Source organism: Labeo rohita, chromosome 25 (assembly GCF_022985175.1).
Source record: "Labeo rohita strain BAU-BD-2019 chromosome 25, IGBB_LRoh.1.0, whole genome shotgun sequence".
Classification (NCBI taxonomy): domain Eukaryota; kingdom Metazoa; phylum Chordata; class Actinopteri; order Cypriniformes; family Cyprinidae; genus Labeo; species Labeo rohita.
In genome coordinates, this window is record NC_066893.1 from 19,790,714 (window position 1) to 19,812,702 (window position 21,989).

Sequence of the window (21,989 nt, forward strand, 5' to 3'; positions counted from 1 at the left end):
GTAGCTTTTATTTGTTTTTGTAGCTGTCATGTAGCTAAAACAAACTTACCAATAAAAATTAACTACACAAACTAATCTATCTTCTGTTTGTTTTTGTATCCGTCATGTAGCTAAAACTTAGAAAACCAATAAAAATGAACTATAATGATTCTAGCTTTTGTTTGTTTTCTATAGCTGTCCTGTAGGTAAAACTTTGTAATACAAATTAACTTTAAATTTAATCTGTATTTTTGTTTGTTTGTCATGTAGCCAACACTTTCCAGAAAGCAACTGCTACTGTTTTGTTTCCATTTGACTCAATTCTCAAGCTTAAAATGTACATTAAAATATGAAAAGAAACTGAGGACGTTTGTGACTTCTGTGAGTTCATCAAGACATCCTGAGAATAAACGGTACAATGCCTCATCAAGCCAGCCACCTGCAACTGCTAAACATGGAAAAAACCACACATGCAGCTTTAACCGCACACATGCTAATACACACGAACACAGCAAATGCACCGAACCACAGCTGTGTGCTTCAGATACGGCATATCATTACAGCATCTGTGACCATCTTTACAGTTCATGACAAAGGGCGTATAAAAGTAACTGTACTGTTATACCTCATCTGCTGTTTATATGGCTCATAAGTTCATACTGATCATATTACATATGTTATATCTTCTTTTTCTGGTAGACAAAATTAAGATGGTCCTCTTCATGGGGTCTACAGGCAGGGTTAAAAATTGACACTCACCAGTCAACAAATGAGAGTAAACATTGGCTTGTAAATAAAAATAATCACTTGGCTAGAAACGTTATCACGAAGTACAGCCTTGTATAATGGAAATCAAATTTTAAGAATGATAAGTCCAACTTATGTCAGTTCAAATAAAATAAATGTTACTACATTCAAACCAAAGACAACAGCTAAGTTAAATTTCCTATGGAGGGAAAACCACTTTTATGGTGATTAATAAATATTTACAGTTGGAGAATTCTCCAATGGCAGGTGTGCCAGAAAGGACATTTTAGACCCTGTGAGTCTGCTCAATTGTATCTCTGAATAAGATCTCCAGTCAACAAAGTCACATCCATGGCAGGATGTTGACATTACTTTGGATGCACAAAAACCAGAGTAATCTACATGGCCTGATTTGTTCAAGTAGAGCAGTTTGTTATGGTGAACTGTTCCGGTCGTCACCGTTGATTTGCAAGTACTGTGGTGTCTTCGGTTAGACATCCTGCTGACATGTGGGCTTCTTTTGCCTTAAGCAAGTCTAATTAAAAAGGTCAGCACCAAAAAAAAAAAACAAAACAACATAATTACCCAGCACCCTTCCCCCTGACCAAAGACTAGAACATGCTGATATAGCCTAACATGAAGAATGTGAGCAGGCCTTGGAGCAACAAGATCTCATTAGAAGTTTCAGTCAACTAGAGATAGGTCAGGATAGTCAACTAGTCATCTGACAACCAATGTTGACTACTTCATATTAGGGCTGTTAAAATAAATCAATACATCACAAATTGAGAAATAATCCTGCATTGATTATTTGATAATTCCGAATGCATCGCAATTCGCTCTTGAATCGATTCTAAGTATAGTTTTTAACAGCAGATGGTGGGCTAATATAGTTTTTAACCAATTATTTGCATTCGGATGTATTTGGAAAATCTGAAAAATTCGGAAACCTTACAATCGATCCAGGATGGTCAACCAATCCTTTGACAACTAAAGTTGACTACTTCATATTAGGGCTGGGAAAATAAATTGATGCATTGCAAATCGAGAAATGATTCTGAGATTTTCTGAATGCATCACAATTCTGTCTGGAATCGATTCGAAGTATAATTTTTAACAGCAGATTATGCTCTAATATAGTTTTTAACCGATTATTAGCATTCGGAAATTTTTTTTTACAAAAATTCTGAAAATCTCATAATCAATCCAGGATGGTCAACTAATCCTTTGATAACCAAAACCAAGGTTGACTACTTCATGTTAGGGTTGGGAAAATAAACTGATGCATTGCAAATCAAGAAATGATTCTGCATCAATTCTGAGATTTTCCAAATGCATCACAATTCTGTCTGGAATCGATTCCAAGCTTAGTTTTTAACAGCAAATGGTGCGCTAATTTAGTTTTTAACCGATTATTCGCATTCGGATGTATTTGCAAAACTGGAAAAATTTGGAACATTTCAGAATCGATCCAGGATGGTCAACTAATCCTTTGACAACCAAGGTTGATTACTATATAGTAGGGCTGGGAAAATAAATTGAGGCATTAAAAATCACAAAATGATTCTGAATTGATTCTGAGATTTTCCCGAATGCATCACAATTCTGTCTGGAATCGATTCCAAGCTTAGTTTTTAACAGCAAATGGTGCTCTAATATAGTTTTAACCGATTATTCACATTTGGATGTATTTGGAAAACTGGAAGAATTTAGAAAATCTCAGAATCGATCCAAGATGGTCAGCTAATCCTTTGACAACCAAGGTAGATTATTTCATAAGAGGGGCTGGGAAAATAAATCAAGGCATTAAAAATCACGAAATGATTCTGAATTGATTCTGACATTTTCCCAAATGCATCACAATTCTGTCTGGAATCGATTCCGAGATTAGTTTTTAACAGCAAATGGTGCTCTAATATAGTTTTTAACCTAATTATTTGCATTTGAATGCATTCGGAAAATCTCAGAATCGATCCAGGATTGTCAACTAATCCTTTGACAACCAAGGTTGACTACTTCATGTTAGGGTTGGGAAAATAAACTGATGCATCGCAAATCAAGAAATGGATTCTGCATCAATTCTGAGATTTTCCGAATGCATCACAATTGTCTGGAATCGATTCCAAACTTAGTTTTTAACAGCAAACAGTGCTCTAATATAGTTTTTAACTGATTATTCGGATTCGGATGTATTTGGAAAATTGGAAAAATTCGGAAAATCTCAGAATCGATCCAGGATGGTCAACTAATCCTTTGACAGCCAAGGTAGATTACATCATAAAATAATAAAAATAATAATAAAAAAATAATAATAATAAATATAGCTGCAAGCAGCAATTGCGGGGCCAAGCACAAAAGAGGCAGAATGAGGAGTTAAGCACGGCAAGTAGCAGCAGACTGACTACAACAGTGAGTAACTTAAGCCATTTTAGGATAATATCAGTTGAAATGGCTGAAAAATCATAAATACAACCAATCGTAATAAAATTTAATGGCTTATCACTTTTGACCAACAGGTGGTGCTGTTTTCAAATTGATGTGACGTGTTCTGTGTGAAATGACAATGACACACACAAAGTTTGCCGTCATTATGTCAAAGCTTTGCAGAGATACAGCCTCAGATGTAGTTTGGCATCTTTCCAGCAAATTTGTTGATGCGCTAAACGAAAACGGTTTCGTATATCGACCCGAAATTCATAACTTTTTGCCAGCATAATCTGAAGATGATCTGAGTCAAATTTGGTGAAGATCGGACTAACAGTCTGGGAGGAGTTCGAAAAAGTAGGTTTTGTACATTAATCAAAATGGCGGACAGGAAGTTTGGCCAATTTCGGCATAATGGGTATCAATGTTCTCGACTTGACCCAAGGAATCTATTGGCATCAGTTTCATTCCAATAGGCTAATGTAAACAGAAGTTATTAGCATTTTTGTAAATTTCATTATTAATGTTTAGTGAATGGCGTATTACTTCTGACCCATAGGTGGCACTGTTACCAAATTGATGTGGCTTGGTCAGAGTGTGGTGACAATAGCACATATAAAATTTGGTGTCAATATGTCAAAGCTTTGCAGAGATACAGACTCGGATGCAATTTGGCATCTTTCCAGTAAATTCGTTGATGCGCTAAACGAAAACGGTTTCGTATATTGACACGAAATCCATAACTTTTTGCCACCATAGTCTGAAGATGATCTGAGTCAAATTTGGTGAAAATCGGACTAACGGTCTAGGAGGAGTTCGAAAAAGTAGGTTTTCAACATGAATCAAAATGGCGGACAGGAAGTTCAGCCAAAATTGGCAAAATTGGTATCGGTGTTCTCAGCATGACCGAAGGAATCTATCAAAATCTGTTTCATTTCAATAGGCTAATGTACGCAAAAGTTATTAGCATTTTTTGAAATTTCGTTATAACTTTTGACCACAAGGTGGCGCTGGCCCCAAAATTTTTATGTACATTCAGGGCATGGTGCCGAACATTTTTGTAATTAATGTCGAAACGATACGCTAATCCATTCTCAAGATACAGCATTTTAAAGCTAAATTCAAAATGGCCGACACCCAAAATGGCTGACATGGGAAAATTGGATATGGTTCGACTCGGTATGACACACCGAATCTAAAGAGACCAGTTTTGTGATTTTTAGACAAATCATTCAGACGTTATAAAGAAAAATAGCCATTTTTCGTATCTCCTGACCACTAGGGGGCACTGCACCGAAACACTGCAGGTAGGCTCAGGTCATGCTTGTTATAACACACACCAAGTTTGGTGTCAATATGACAAACTATTACGGAGATATAGCCTCACATTGATTTTTGCTAGCTTTTCGTAGAATTCTTTCGAGTGTTATTCGTGAACGGCTGGACGAATCGACTTGAATTCCATAACTTTTTGCCAGCGTGGTCTGAAGATGATCTGGATCAATTTTTGTGACAATCGGTGCAACGGCCTAGGACGAGTTCGAAAAAGTAGGTTTTACGAACAATTGAGAATTTATAGAAAAAAACTAAACCTTACGATTTTTGAATTTTGGTGTCCATTCAACTCGGCATAAGCCAAGGAATCAGAGGAAAAAAGAATTTTTGTTGTGTGACTTACGGTTCAAACGTTATTAGCATAAATCTTTTGAAAGTTTGGACAAGTGGTGGCGCTAGAGAGTTTGAGTTAGAGACTCCAAACTTGCTATGGTTAATGTTGGGACTGTCCTCTATCAGTGTGCAAAATTATACAACTTTTTCCGGTTCTATGGGCTGGTTCTATGGGCTGCCATAGACTTGCCACCGCACCTCTGGTGCTTGGGAAGACGGAAGAAGAAGAAGAAGAAGAAGAAGAAGAAGAAGCGGAATAATAATAACGCCAACGGATACAATAGGTGCCACCGCACCTCTGGTGCTTGGCCCCTAATAATAATAATAATTGTGAATTGATTCTGAGATTTTCCTGAATGCATCACAATTCTGTCTGGAATCGATTCCGAGCTTAGTTTTTAACAGCAAATGGTGCTCTAATATAGTTTTTTTTAACTAATCCTTTGACAACCAAGGTTGACTACTTCATATTAGGGCTGGGAAAATGAATCGATGCAGAATCATTTCTCGATTTGAGATGCATCGATTCTGAGATTTTCCGAATGCATCGCAATTCTGTCGAATCGATTCTGAACATAGTTTTTAACAGCAGATGAAAACAATTTTCACATTCAGATGCATTCGGAAAATCTGAAAAATTTGGAAAATAGAATAGATCCACGAATCGCAATCCATCAATTTATCTTTCCAGCCCTACTTCATATACATCTTTTTTTAGATCAAATTAGAGACGCAACCTCTCAAAGAGGGTTTAGCATGCTAACTGAATGAAACAAAAACATAAAAACATGATGCAATACTTACATATAATGGGGCTTGCTGTGGATTCAGTTTCATGGCACTGGCCACTGCGGAAAAGAAAGAAAGTGAGAGAGTTACAAACATGACGTTTCTGAAAATGCAGGATGTTCAATTATGCTCACTCTTATTTTGATGTACAAGTACAAACTAGCGTCTGAACATCAGGCCACACGACGCAGATCAGCTGGGGCTTTTAACAGACAAAACTGTGACCCTAATAACTATTAGGAGCACATTAGCTTGCCTATATTCATAATGGTCACCCCCTTCTGGGTTCTTCCATTACAAACCTTCAGTAAAATTTTAACTTCAGCTAATGAATAACAGGAAATCCATTATTTTCATCTGTTTCCAGGACTGAACAATAGAGATAGCCTAAGGTGTTCACTGAGCACGTACATGTGTCTTTAATGCTTAGCAAATTAAAACAATCAGATTTTTGTGGTATGCTGCACAATGTTGTGGATTTGTGAGGATTTGAATGTCACAAAAGGTTTGGATATTTAGCTGAATAACAGATGAGAATATACTGCAATTGCAAGAAAGATCAACGATTAACAGTATAATTTTGAATGGGTTAAAAATGACAAATCAAAAAGGTTTTGCACAGCACAGGATGTCATCATTTTCTCTTGGAAAATCAGAGAGGGTTTTTTTTTTTCTCATTCCATCCATTTTTCCTCCACACAGACTTACTCTAGTAGAAGTAGAGGTTCTGATGCCAACAAATATGTCACTTGGTGGAATCTTGCGGCTGGCCGCAAAGCACATTGCCCACCTGCAAGCTGCAAGAGGGTGTAACGCTTCACCCAGGCATAAGAGGCAAAACCACAACCCTTAACCCACAACACACAGCAAACTCAACCACTATATCACAGACATTCAGACAACACCCAAATCTCAGTTGACACCAAAAAAAAAAAACGGCAAGACTTAAATTTTAATGTGATGGCTAGGAGCAGCCCCTAACACAGAGGGCTGGGAAGCAAGTGACATTGGAGTGTTAACACCACCCATGCCTTCTGTTCACTAAAGATGATAAACCGCCCCCAGCTATTGTTCCGTTATCTGCCCTGGGTGAGGTATTAGCCTTTAGGAGGTCCTTGTGGTTATCTGAGGCCTCACTCCTTATGTGGTCACTCACAAACAACACATACACACACTCCCAACACACGGACATTTGCACGCACACACTACCTAACACGCTCGTGACTAAAGTTCTCTTCCTTCTAACCTTTTAATGTTAAACTGCAATAGATTTCAATGGAGTTTGATGTTAATATGTTGCTAAAAAGTAACAAAGCGGTACGGTTCGCATAAAAATTCCTGTCACACAAAGAAAAATTGCAACATTTTACACATTGCAACATTTTAGTATTGAACGAAATATTTTTACTTTTTGCTTAGCTTATCACAATGCATTATGAGACTACATTCTTTGTGAAGGATACATGCTGTCTAACACGTAAATAAAATGACATTACCTCGTAGAACAGCTTTCATGTTGGGAACGCGGCTATGCTGCTTTAAAATACCTTCTCTGTAACCTCACTAGGTTTTGGAACAGCACACAGAATTTCAGTTCTCTTTAAAAAGCAGAAACCTGGCTTAAACCCACTAACAGAATAAGAGTAGTATTTTTGAGGAAGCTTTAAAGATTACAACATAACAGCATCTTATGCATCTTTAATTGATGAGGCAATCTCAGAATGGATTGCAATAATCTCAGCAAAACTGTATATCCAACATGGCAGACACCGCCACTGAGAATTACCAACAGAGTTCGTACAGAGCGTAAAATGAAATTCCAGGACTTTTCAAGTACTACTTTTTTAATTTTCAAGGACTTCAATCAAAGATCTCACTTATCAAAAAATGTATTATCTCTCAAATTCTAAAAAAGAAATGTATAAATACCAATAAAAATGGCAAAAATTAAGTGAAGCACATGCAAAGTATCACTACTAAAGTATTACAAAATACACTACACTTTTACTATAGTATTTTCTTAATAAATATTGTTTTTATAATTGTACTGCCTTAATGGTTTTCTACTTTAATCACTCCGACATCCTGATCTGAAACAAATGATTCACCATATGCACTCTGAAGTCCCAATCTAAAGCAAAAGATTCACAATTCACGATTCACACTCTGAAGTCCCAATCTGAACAATGATTCGAGAACCATCATTTCAGATCAGGACTCGGAGCACAGATCACAAATCATTTGACTAATATCAGAACTTTGCGTATCACGAATCATTAGGTTTAGATTGGGACATATTGCAAATCATTTGATTTGACTCATTAAATTCATCAAATGATTCACAAACTCATTCAGATCTAAATTAAATGATTTGTAATTTGTGACATGCAAAGTTCCGATTTAAATCAAATGTTACGTGATATGTGTATCGAATGTCCCGATCTAAGTCGATTGATTTGCGAACCCGCTTCGAAGTCCCACGGAAATACGGAATCAGTTTGCGACGCAATGGTGTAATTGATTCAGAGTTTCAAAAAGCTGTTTCATCCATCACTATGTGTTTTTTAAAATCATTACAAGCAATGGGGAAATTCAAAAATAAAGGTCTCTTTTAATTTGATCTGTTTTTGCTAAAGAATCGTTTGAAATGAATGAACAAAGTAAAGAGTTTGAATCAATCAGAGCGGTTCCAGAACAAATTATTCACTTATTTGTTTCGGTTCATCTATTCCTCCTCGAATCTTCAGCCATGTTTACAACATTGTCAGTATTACTACTGACTTAGTCTGCTAGTTTTCTGACATTAACTGAAATAAGGGAAAAAAGTTATAATGTTTTTTAAATTGTGTGAATTTTACGTGAAAATATGTATGTGCTTAATGAAAAAATTAAACACTTATTTCATAGATACATTGTCTTGCAATAATTCAAGCACTTTTCAAGTAAATATTGTTATTTTTAAGGGTTTTCAAGGCCTTAAAATTTCAAAGTCCAATTCAAGTACTTCAGGCACTTTAAACACCTTGTACGAACACTGTAGCAAAAACAGTTTCATCAAACTAAAACTAAACCAAAATTGCTCAGTGTTTTTTAGCTCTAGTTAATATTACTTGTATTGTATTAGCTTAGCAACATGCTAACTTCTGACTTCAGAATTGATTGAAATCCCACATAATGTTCGTGTATTCTCTGCTGTTATGCTTGGATAAGAGCCATTAGCTTAGCAACATGCTAACACCTGGTATCAACTGAGTATTAGTCAACCATCTTCTGCAATTAATGAGAAGAGTATACAAGTGTTACACACAAGTGAGTGTTAACTCCGTGTACACACAATTGACAGTGAGTTGGCTCACTAGGTTTTAAAACAGAACTTAGGTGTTATAAACTGGACAACTGACTAATCTCTTCTATTCTGCTAAAACCATGCCGGGCTACTTTACTTGAACCCCTCTACGGCTTCTGTGCCGGCAGAAATCCCAGAATGCCTTTCCCCTCCCTAGTCTGCAGGAAGAGATCAGACAACCCACCTGCTGCTTTTTCCACTCATGCTGATTCACCAAGTACCCCTGCCCCAAATCCAACACCAACCATTTAGCCAGCTGATCCACTTCCAAATCTCAACTAATCAGCTAGATCTACGGTGGGGAGAGAGGTGATGACCCATCCTAAGCCAGACGGCAATGTGGATGCTGAGAACCTGGCTAAGCGTCAACCAGACAGATCAGAGAACATGGCAGTCATGGAGGAGGCATGCTGTTACAAAGATTGACGTGGTCGGGCATGCATAAAACCTGAACTTAGCTTTGATATGAGGCCTCCTGGATGGACCTACTCAGCCAGCACACTGCAAAGTCAGCAAGCCAGTGGTTACCCTCAACAGATTCATGTCTAGAGGCTAGAGAGAGGGCCGTAGTCTGTGTGCCTTGGCCTGCGTTCTGGCACCGCTGAAACTCAAGCACCACATTTGGGCTTTTTGAGAACCCATAAACCCCCACAAAAGCCCCACTATCCTACACATGCGAGACAGGCGGTAACAGACAGGAAGTAGGAATCTAAAACAAGGACAACATATTGACAGCAAGTCAGGGGTGGGCGGCAGGGTGGGGACAGGGCTGGACATTATGAGAGGGGTCATAGCCTCTTCAGGCGAGTTCTCTTGTTCTTTTAGCTGAATAAAAGGGCTACTGTTAAAGCTCAACAGGATGGGGTACAGGGATAATCAGCTGGTTCTAATTATAACCACTGGTTTCATCCTCTCGAGCTAAGCCCACTCACTATATCTAGCACAATAGATGCACACAAGCTTAAAAACACTACATTTACAAAATAAGTATATAAAAAGATGATCTAAGGTGTTCATTTACCTTACAACACAACTATCAAAATTTACAAAGTAGGGAAAAATCAGCAGGTAGATACCAAAACCAAGCAAAGTTTTAGCCAAATCCAATATCTATTGATCACTACAGTAGAAAACCACAAGAAGAGAGTGGAAGAATGGGATCTGGACATGACACCAGCTCAGTGCATCCAAAGCAAAGCTGAAGTCTTTATCTTGTGGTCTTGAGTCCTCCTAAAACTACATCAATAGGGGCTTTCACACTGGAGAAACTTTTCAATAGTTCCCAGAACTATTGTCAAAAGGACTCACTTTTTGACGTTTTTGCAGCGCAGGAACTAGTAACAGTTTAGTTTTAGGAACTCTGTTTGGGGGAACTAAATTAGCTCCCACTTTAGAGTAATGTCTAAAACAATTCTATAGGAACTATAAATGACGTAAGTGTATGCTAATTGGCTAAGCGCATACGAAACACCGGCTACCTGGAATTTTTAAAAAGCTATGTAAACATATTTACTCCACGAACATGGAAAACAGTGATAACGGCATTTACCTGTTGTCTGCCGTGTTCTTTTCTCAGCCTCAATGAAATATATGTAACACTGCAAGTTGTCATACAAGATTTCGACACTTCGATTTCGCCCCAACTTCTTGTGCTTTCAAATCGCAAATTGTGCTTTTACATTCCATCTCTGTTATCACGAAACCCATGACACACAACAAAAGCAGCTTCGATCACGGTGTCCCCCATTTATTGGTTGTTGACATTTGTAAATGTCACGAATAAAGACGTCACTGTCAGCTGCTTCAGAGTTCCTGATAGGGGCTTTTGCACCACATAGTTCTAAGAACTTAGTTATAGGAACTAGCCAGCAGAGTGGTTCCAAACGAACCAATTTCTCTCTTGGGCCATCTAAAGTCGAACTCTGAAGTGGGCGATATCAACGTCTTTATTTGTGGTATTTTCCAATGTCAACAATCGATGAGTGGAGGACGCAGTGAACGGAGCTGCTTTTGTTGTGTCCTGGGTTTTGTGATAACAGAGATCGAATGTGTAAACACAATTTACACGATTAAAAGAGCATGAAAATCTGATTAAATCTATGACAACTTTCAGTGTTACGTAACATCGAGGTCGAGAAAAGAACATATAGCTGCAGGCAACAGGTAGCTAAATGCCGTTATTATTGCTGTTTTCCATGTTCATTTTTAAAAATTCTGGGTAGCCGGTGTTTGTATGCATTTGGCCAATCAGCGTACACTTACGTCACTGGTAGTTCCTATAGAACTGTTTTAGACCCTACTCTGCTCTGAAGTAGGAGCTAATTTAGTTCCCCCCTAAACAGAGTTCCTAGAACTAGATACATTCCTAGTTCCTGCGGAGCGATAACGCAAAAAAGCAGGTACTTCAATAGTTCTAGGAGCTATGAAAAGGTTCCTCTGATGCGAAAGCTCCTAATGTGGCATTTGTATGGGCTTAGTTCTTGGCTTTGAACAGGGGGCCCAAACCTGTTCCTGGAGGGCCACTGTCCTGCAGTTTAGCTCCAACCCCTATTAAACACCTGAACCAGCTAATCAAGGTCTTCAGTCCTCACTAGAAACTTCCAAGCAAAAAAGTTCAAGCTGGTTGGAGCTCCAAAAATCTGCAGGAGATTGGTCCTCTAGGAGCAGGATTAGACACCCCTGGCTTAGAGTCTCAACAAGACCACAGGAAATTGACATTCAGCCATTGTGCAAAGTTCTTTGGTGTCTCAAAAAAATTCTGCAATAAATAAAGTATTTTCTCTATTTAAATTCATTAAAATGGAAGACTGGTTATTGGACTCACAGCTCTGGGTCTGGATCTTGTGATTTAGATCTGTGTTAAACTGCAAATAATGATCTTGGAGAAACCCTAGGTTATGAAACCCCTTAGAAAATATTACTAAGGGTCTTAACTTGCTGTTTAGAGGGTTTGGTACTCTCAGCCTGGATCTTGATTCCCACTCTGGGTCCAAAGCTTGAGTCAACAATTAGGCAGTGGACCAAACCAGAACCTGTTTGACTGTTAGGAGGAATTATGCTTGTCTTGAAATGTGTATGTCTGAAGGGTAACACTGTTTATCCTTCAAATTATTGGATTTCTTAGTAACTTCAAGATCAAGGGTGCATATGAAACCCAATAACTTGAAGATAAACAATGCAGGGTCCAGACCCAGTGCTGTGAGTCCAAGACCCAGTCCCATTGATCAAGACCTCTCCTACACACAACGGCTCCTAAACATCTTCACAGTACCAGAATGGAGGTACAGACATGGGTGACTCTTCTTGCTCATATATCTCAATACAAAAAACAAACATCTCTAGTTACGCAAGCTATATTTCTGTAAACATCATAATTACATCTTGTATTTTTGGATTAGAGTGCTCCCAAAGGAGAGGAGGAAACACTGCTCTGTTAAAGCTAGCTCAAATACAGTTTAGAGTAGACAAGACTGGTGCACGAATTATGTACATTTGAGTGGGAATGCTGAGGGGGAAGCACGAGGTTCATCGGCTTAGAGACCACAGTCATTCTAGGCTGAAATCATGGTCGGCATTTGTTTTATGAGCAGCGGTGAAAATGTGGTTTTGTCGTTTGTCGACATGGAGGAAACGACAGCATTCCCAAACAAAGGGTCATCGAGTTCAAGCCAAGAGGGGGGCAATGATCTGAGTCACTGCTTTGACTGCAATAGAGCAATGTCATGGTGGGGGGATGAGAACAGGTCCATGTGATTATATGAAAAAAGGCCTGATCAAACAAACCAAAGTCAACAATCACATGTTTGAATAATTTGAATAATGGCAGCCAGGGTTGGGGTCAATTCAGGAATGAACTCAACAATTCCAATTCAAAGAAGGAAATGGAATTGGAATTGGAATTCAACAACAATTACAGGAAACAGAGTTGGAATTGAATTGGAATTACAGGAAGTGGAATTTAATTCAGGGAAATTCCACTGAATTCCATTTATTGCTGTTTCTGAGCATTTATTTGTGATTGCATTTAGAGACATAGATTTGAACTTTATTTATGATGCTTTACAAATACCAAGTAATGTATGAAATAGAGTTGATCAAATGCAAGTAAATAAAAATGAGAACTGTACATTATGAATTAATAATTGAATGACAGTGGTGATAAGTTTCTGGATGTACTATACATTCAATATATGATTACCACATAACATATGTCTCAACTCACAAAAAAATGAGTCATGTTCATTCATGTATTTCATTCACTTTTTATTGCATCGAATTATCATCATTTCCTGAAAATTGTCATCGCTAAGATTGCATCTCTCAGGCCTAAATATCTCAAGTGGAATTTAGTGGAATTTATTTGATTTAAATTCTGTTTCCTGACATTCCAATTCAATTCCAATTCCATTTCCTGTCAGCTGCATGCAATTCCAATTCCAATTCCATTCCAGGAAGTGAATTGGAATTTACCATTCATTCTCAATTCAATTCATGAATGGCCCCAACCCTGATGGCAGCATCACATGAGTGAAGTTCAAAAAGACTACTTATATAAAGCATATGAAATAATTTTCCAAGACAACATGCCTCCTCCTTTTAACAAATGCCCTCACATTGACAAAACATTGAAAAACCACACAGTTAGCGCATTTCTATACAAAGCAAGTGTATAACTCAGTTTGGCTCCCTGAGTCTGTCTCACACCCCAAATTTCATATGAACGAACATAAACTTGAATATCAGAACTTGTTCACCTCTGGTTTGTCCTTGTATGCTCTAAGGGGCATGAGAAATTAAATTTCCTCAGTCAGGGCCCAGTAGGAGCCAAGTTGGCCTCACCCGGCAGCCAGGGCCAGACACCTGTTTGTTTAGTCTGAGTCAACACAGGCCGGCCTCTCAGAATCCTGTGTCTCCTTCACCTCATAGCTATAGGCTTTCAAAAGTCCAACTAAAACACTGTATTCAGCTGCAGAATTCAATCAATATCCCTGAAAATAATAGGTTTACACATTTGTTATGGAATGTCAAGCAGTGTTTAGAATATAAGTCTAGAATGCTTAACTAAATATTATCCAGAGTGGCACAGGAAATCAATACAGCTTAAACACATTCACTTCCTGAATGATTCGGTCACAAAAGACAAGAAGGAAATAGCATATAGACAGACACAACAAAAGGTTCTTCCTGGTTTATCTGTGCTATGATAAGCATAGACGTCTGGAAACAAGTGAGAGGTTTCAATAGGATTACAGGATAAGGCGATTTAGCCAGCGTCTCATTCATCACGTCTAGGTAATATCAACGCCTAAAGTGTGAAACACAGGGCAAATATTGGGTTATTTCCGTTTCCTTCAACTTTATTTTCCCCCTAAAGGAGCCACTGAAACACATGTTGAGAATAGGAACACTACCCTACCATTCCACCTGTACTATATGGCAGGGGTGTCCAATCCTGCTCCCGAAGGGCAACCCTCCTGCAGAGTTTAGCTCAAACACACCTGCCTGGATGTTTCTAGTAATCCTGAACACCTTGATTAGCTGGTTCAGGTGTGTTTAATTAAAGTCAGAGCTAAACTTAGCTGGAAGGTGGCCCTCCAAGAATCCTGCATGTGCATAGTACTGGTTTTGGTTCATTCTCATGCAAAAAAACCCTTGATGACCAAATACATTTGGGTTGTTGACGTGACATGGCATTTTTACTGTCCCACAAGATAAAAATGAATAGAATTAATATTGTCGTTATTTAAAATGCAGTAAATCATTAAACATTTCTTTGCCCTACATGGGCCTGTTGTTATAAAAGCTGCAGTGTTATTTGATTTGATTCAAATGTCAAAATTGTCCTATGGTATGACTTGTCAAGCATGGTTCAATAAATTATATTAAAAGCATAAAAATGTTAATAAATACCTCTGGCATAATTGTACAAGTGGCTATTTTAGTAAATTCCAATTATTTTCTTCATCCATATATTTCTGAAATTGTAGAAACTTTTTGTCTCTGAAAACCATGTCCTCTGGTCTGACGCCATATCCTGATTTTAAATCTGCTAACTTCAGAGAAGACTTTCATTAGTTGAAGATCCACATTCATGATCATGTTACTGAAGCCCCCTGTCAAGCCCATGACATATGCACATGGAAAATTTGTCTCAGAATTGTTCAAATATTTAACTTTTTTGGAACCACTACAAAAGTGTTGCGTTTTGTTGTCCTTTGGTGTGACACCCCTAAATCATATTTTTTTTTAAATGAAAAACTGTATGCTAAACTACATAATCATGGACAATTATGCAATGTGTCTTGCTTTGACACAAAAGGCTAAAACGTCCTGACAGATAATGTCCTCCGGTGTGACACCCGTACTGTCACACCACAGGACAAAGATGTCACACCAGAGGATAAAGTCTCTTTAAGAAGCATTTATGTCCTTTAGTGTGACGTAATGTCCTATGGTGTGACACACATAAAAGAACCACAGATTTGTTTCTCTCATAATATCTCAAAAAAAAACAAAAAAACAATTGAGTATTATAATAGGGAGATATAAGTATCTCTCGTCTTAAAATTGTATAATTTTCAGCAGTTTTAAACAGATGACAGCAAAGTTTGTTTTGTTGTCAAAGTTTATCTTGAAATTGTCCAACAAGTCAATGGGGGAAAAAAAATGTTAAGTATAGTTCCATATTAAATAAATAACACTATATAAAAATAAGTGTCTAACAATGAAGATAAATCTCTCTCTTGCTACTTATATATTATCAAGAGGTTATTTTTCTTAATTTACTTATATATTATTAAGATGTCACACCATAGGACAAATTTATGATACATTTCAGTAAAAATGTAAAAAAATAAAAATAAAAAAAATAAATAATGAAAGAATTGACAAAGTTAGGAATCAGTACATAAATATACTAATTTCTTCTTCAAAAATTGTTCTTTTACAAAATAAGCATTTTTTACTGCCTATGTGTCAACTACCCATTTGGACATTTTGCTTACAGTGCACATCTAAAAAAAAATTCACTATGCAATGCACTTGTAGAAATTTGTCAACCAGTATCGTCTCTATCGCAGATACACCACGGCATCATTAGCACACTTTTTTTAAGCATTGCGGTTTAAAAACAAGTGATTAAGTCGTTAAAACACAATCAGTTGTGAAAGATAACTCATTTCGCTATATGCACGCTATGTCTGAGAGACATTTTCTGAGCGCTGTCAGAGAGGCGTGCGCAAGTAAAGACGGAAGTTATTTTTGCCGCTTTATAGGCCCTCGAACTGTTAAATACACATATTTTTATGTGTCAAAATGCCTGTCTTTGCAAGTACCCTTGTAAACACAGTAATTTAAGTCTTAAGTGAAAGCAAACAGCTGAGAAAAACAAAACAAAACAAAAAAAACATGTAACAGTATACTGGATCAAAGCAGCTCTTAAAGTGACAGCAGACTAAAATTCCTGCTGTCTATCTTTCATGTTAATCAAACAACAAAAAAGAGAAAAATTTGAACTGATCTTATCATAACTAAATCACCTTTGCAACTTTAACAAGAAATATACATTTAATTTGCATTGTTTTTATACATATGGTTACTTTATACAACGTAAGTAGTAGGGCTGTCAAACGATTAATCGTGATTAATCGCATACAAAAAAAGTTTGAGTTTGCCTAATATGCCTAATAGTGTGTGTACTGTATGTAATTATGTATATATAGATACACGCACACAAATTAAATTAAAATATTTTAGTTATATATAATATAAATTATAAAAATATATAACAAATACATATACTTAAATATATACATATATGTGTTTGTGTTTATATATAGATAATTTCACACAGTACACACATATATATTAGGCAAACTCAGACTGTTATTTTGCATGCGATTCATCGCGATTCATCGTTTGACAGCAGCATTTCTTATTTTTTGTAATACTGTATTTTTTTGTCCTATTGCTTGCAATTAGTTTCCTATTCTTATTTAATTCCTAACTGTTTACTTGTCTTCAGTGATATATATAAAACTTACAAAGAAGTGTTCTTTTGAATGAAATTCAATTTCAAATGGCATTTTAAAAAGTACTGGCCTGTATTCAATATAGGATGCTCGGCATCCAGTAAGCCTAGCACTTCATTCCGAACATAGCCAAGGGTTTTAATTTGAATGGCTACAACAGGCACGGAGAGCTAGCAGTTTAAATATGCATGCCAGAGTCATGCTGGAGGAATGCATGAACAATCCGCACAACAGGGCCTTGCGTTAATTTGCGGGAGCCTGCCGAAATGGCAGGGGCGTCACTCTCAAGGCCTGTGGAAGATGCCAGAGTTGTACCGCATTTGTGTTGAAGGGTTGAGGGGGTTGAGAGGGCCCTCTTGCCCCTGTGACATGAACAGGATGTAGCATGTGTTGCTCTCCCTGTGGAACATCCCCTTGGGAAATTTGGATAGGCTTTGTAGTTCAAACAAGTCAAGCTTTTCTCCATTCAGAGAAAGACACAACCCACAGAAAATAAGAAAAAAAGAGCATGAACTAACCATCTGACTTGCGTATTGAAAGAAGCATGGTTTATGTAACCTTTACCTTTTCCAATAAGATCTTCGCTCCAGAGGAATCATGAAAAAAGCACCATAATGTTTTATAATAAAGCGTTCCCATAGTGAGAAGCCTTGTATCTACCATTACAAATACTTGTGGTGGTGAAGCTAAAGTAACTCTAACCCCTATTTAAGAGGATATTTAGTCTTTGCAGAACACACACCGCAACAGAGCACACTCCATGCCAAGAAAGCAACTGCTTAAGGGTTTGATGTCGATGTTTACCAAGCTCATGGTGGTCAGTATTAACAAACAAGCACAAAAATACAGCTTTAAGTAGATGGATTTACATTACTTTGAACCAGACACGACTTCTAAAAATACAGAAATGCCTCGTTGCTATTTCAAGAAAGAAAGGAGAGTTAAAATTGGCACTGTTTTTTTTTTATTTTTAATACATTTTTTTTAAAAAAGTGTGGCTACAAAATTAAAAATTTAAACTACAATTTGTTAAAATTAAACTAAATAGCACTGACAATTTTTTTTTTCTTTTGGTAAATAAAAAAAAATATGCAATTTTATGTAATGGCCCCTTAGATGAATATTATGTAATATATTATATAACATTTTAGAATTCACTTTATAAAATCGCACATCCTGGAATCACAGCAGACAGTTGTCGTACAGCCGAAGTCTCCATGCCAACGAGCAAACAAAACCAGCTCAGGCATATCAGCGAGAGCGAGACAGGCCGCAAGCTAACACCACACTTCTGTGTAACCAGAGAACGAGACGTTCCCAAGAATTAGCGAAACACTGGCCAATCCGAAGGGAAAATATTATGGTTTCCAGCAAAGATTTCAAACGAACACAACTGCTGACAACGATAGATAAGAGCAGAATGAATACAAAATAAAAGCTTTCGAAATGACAACATATTTAGGATTCTGTCAGAGGTTATGCACAGCCTCTCAGGTTTAGTTAAAACAAAAGATCATCGGCTTTGGCTCGTGTGCACGCGTGTGTGGACAGAATCGGGGGAGGAGGATTTTGATGGAGTTTGAAGTTTAACTGCTAGATTGTTTTACGGCCCCCCTGCACGGGTCAATGCAAGAGCGACCGGCCTCCCACTAAACACAAAGCCACACGAAAGAGACGAGATGGAGATCACACAGTCAAAATGGTGAACTGGCAACTGGAGGACTGTGGTTGTGTCAAGACGGTAAACCTTGAGTGATTTGCATTTGTTACTATAAAAAAAGGTTGCTGAGGAACTCAGAAATAGGTAGTCGATATCAAACACTTCTGAAAGTTGACATCCAGTGGTGCAACTTGAAATACTCCATCTATAATGATTTTAAACATTTGTTCACAAATTAATGACATTTAAGTATGAACACACTATAAATGAACAATGGCTTAAGTTATAATAAAAACATTAATAAAACAAACAGTTCTGGATATCAGTTATTGGCTATAAAAATACAGTTAAGGTCAAAAGTTCACATACACCTTAAAATGTTAATTATTTTACCAAAATAAGAAGGATCATACAAAATGCATGTTTTTTTTTTTTTTTTTTTTTATTTAGTACTAACTTGAATAAGGTGTTTCACATAAAAGATGTTTACATATAGTCCACAAGAGAAAATAATAGCTGAATTCATAAAAATGAGCCCATTCAAAAGTTTACATACACCTGATTCTTAATTCTGTGTTGATACCTGAATGTGTGTGTTTTTTGTTTTTTTGTTTTTTTTTGGTTTAGTGATAGTTGTTCATGAGTTCCTTCCTTGTCCTACACACAACTGCCTGCTGTTCTTCAGAAAAATCCTTCAGGTCCCACAAATTCTTTGGATTTTCATTTTTGTTGTGTATTTGAACCCTTTCCAACAATGACTGTATGATTTTGAGATCCATCTTTTCACACTGAGGACAACTGAGCGACTCATACGCAATAAGCAACTCATACTGATGCTCCAGAAGGAAACACCATGCATTAAGAGCCGGAGGTGAAAACTTTTGAACAGAAAGATGTGTACATTTTTCTTATTTTGCCTAAATATCATACTTTATTTTCCATTTAGTACTGTCCTTCAGAAGCTACAGGAGATCCTTACATGTTTCCCAGAAGACAAATTCAGTTCAATTTACCCTGATCTTCAATTCAAAAAGTTTTCACCCCCCAGATCTAAATGCATCGGTTATCCCTCTGGAGCATCAGTGTGCGTTTAAACTTTCTGTAATAGTTGAATATGAGTCCCTTAGTTGTCCTTGCTGTGACAAGATGGATCTCAAAATCATTCAGTCATTGTTGGAAAGGGTTCAGATACACAAAAATGCTGAAAAGCCAAAGAATTTGTGGGACTTGAAGGATTTTTGTAAAAAACAGCAGATTACATTTTGCAGATTCTGCAAGGTGTGTGTAAACTTTTGACCTCAACTGTCCAGTTGTGTGTAAACTGGGAAAAAGGAAGACATCTAGACGCAACAAAGGTCTGCCGGGGACTCCACTGCCATCTAAATGAGGAAAAAAGAACAAAAAAGTCTGTCTGAATGGCTAGATTTTTGCAGTACAAATATTAAAACTTCAAAACCCTGGCAAATACTAGTGAGCAAACAAGTGTATCCTGCAAACTCTTGATATCCAAATAAAAAATACAGAGCAATTAATCAGTTGTTCAAAGAAGCAGCCGCCAAACTTCCTAAGAAAGCACTCGAATGATTGTCTCTCCTGCAGCTTGAAGCAAAATTTGAACTTTTCCATTCCCTGTAGAGGTTTGACTGGGTGACTGTTTAACCATCATCCATCTTTGAACAGTGAAAGCCAAAGCTCAGACTAAGGGCATGCTTCCACCTCTCCAAGGGCAGCTCTCATTAACTTGATATATAGCGGGCCTGACAAACTCTTTCTGTCGGAACACATTCAACCATCTCTGCTAGCAACTGGCTTTCTGACGTCCTCCATTCCAGCACGAGATTTCACTTAGCAGCCACCGACTCTGTGACAAACAGGAAACTTTAAAAATGAGACCGTGCCATCCACGCTGTAACTTTTGTTAACATCAATGACTAGGACAGATTGTAAGAACATAAACAACCACAAAAATTCAGTTGTATCACAGTGAGTTGAAACTGAAAGGTGGGGCCCTTGTATGACAGAGAAAGAGCTTTTGTGCAGCAACTATCAGCTAATTAAAAGCCAACAATGCTTTTTTACCAAGTCCACGAGGTGAACGTTTAGAGATAAGGCTTAGTACACCATTGTTAGTAAACAGGCCTTGTCTGAACGCACAATAAAGCCACACTAGCACCACCCAAAACTTGCAGGGTCAATGAACTTCAATAATACGCAAGCCTCGACATGCAAAAACAGAACTCACTTTTATCATCACACATAATGAACTGCAGATTATACCATAATTTAATTTCATTTATTTGCAGACTGACAAAAACACAGTTGTGCGAGTTTAAAAAGTTCCGCAACTCTTGATGGCACATGCCCAGTGAAAGTCCGTGCTGCATGTTTGTATGCAATCTGGCAACTTTTAGGGACAGAGCTGCAAACAATTATATCGAACTACCGCAGCATTCTTGTCTGGTGTTCGTGGCTTTTAAAGAGAGCATTCCACTGCTTCCTGCTAGTTTCTCACTGCTGTCTACATTAAGACGAGAACGTTCCCTAGATAGAAGGGTGCACTGTCAAGATCCTGAGGGAAGGCAAATGTGACATCTGTTGAAATAGCATGAAGAGATCTTAAAGGGACAGTTCACCCAAAAATGAAGATTCTGTCATTAATTACTCACCCTCTTGTTGTTCCAAACCTGTAAGACCTTTGTTCATCTTCGGGAACACAAATTAAGATATATTTGATGAACTCTAAGAGCTTTCGGACCCTGCATAGACAGTAAAGCAACTACCACGTACAAGATTCAAAAAGGTAGTAAGGGCATTGTTAAAATAGTCCATGTGACATCAGTGGTTCAACAAAGGTTTTATGGGTTTGGAATGACATGAGGGTGAGTATTTAATAACAGAATTTTTTTTTTTTCGGTGAACTATACCTTTAGTGTTAAAGTCGCATATTGAGAATTTAAGGGTTTTAAAAACATGGGAAACACGAGATTCCTTATTTATTAGCAGGAGACATTGATATGCCATCTTTTTTTTAACTTTAGCGCTCAACCAGACAAAGTCGGTTCAAGGCCGCAAAGAGCTTCATTTGACAAACCTCTGACAGGACGATTCCACAAGGGGGATGTGACCCACAGAAGATCCCGGACAGGCTGTTAAAATGCAAAACTAAGCCGTGCTTTCCGCTTCCATGCCATACCCAAAGGAAGACAAAGTCCAGAGGTCTGCTTTATCAATCTAACCTGACTGAAGCACCGATTCAGTGATTTAATCATTGGTTTCCCTTAGTGCTTAACATGCACTTCCTGGATTCACACATCCAGGACTAGCTACAGGGTCCTGCATAACCAAA

General features: G+C 37.5%; 1 protein-coding gene across 9 annotated transcripts in view; it reads right to left on the bottom strand.

The window, feature by feature from the left end:
* akap13 (A-kinase anchoring protein 13) overlaps positions 1–21,989 on the bottom strand; it is a 129,677-nt gene that overhangs the window by 97,378 nt on the left and 10,310 nt on the right. For 8 of the 9 annotated variants that reach the window (XM_051100407.1, XM_051100405.1, XM_051100402.1 and 5 more), the window contains exons 1-2: positions 7,104–7,156; positions 5,623–5,666 (exon numbers count right to left, since the gene is read on the bottom strand). In XM_051100407.1, the coding sequence (XP_050956364.1) occupies positions 5,623–5,666; positions 7,104–7,122 (63 nt within the window). In that variant the 5' untranslated portion in view covers positions 7,123–7,156. Of the gene's footprint in view, positions 1–5,622; positions 5,667–7,103; positions 7,157–21,989 lie in introns of those variants that run through there. The other variant, XM_051100404.1, reaches the window with a different exon arrangement.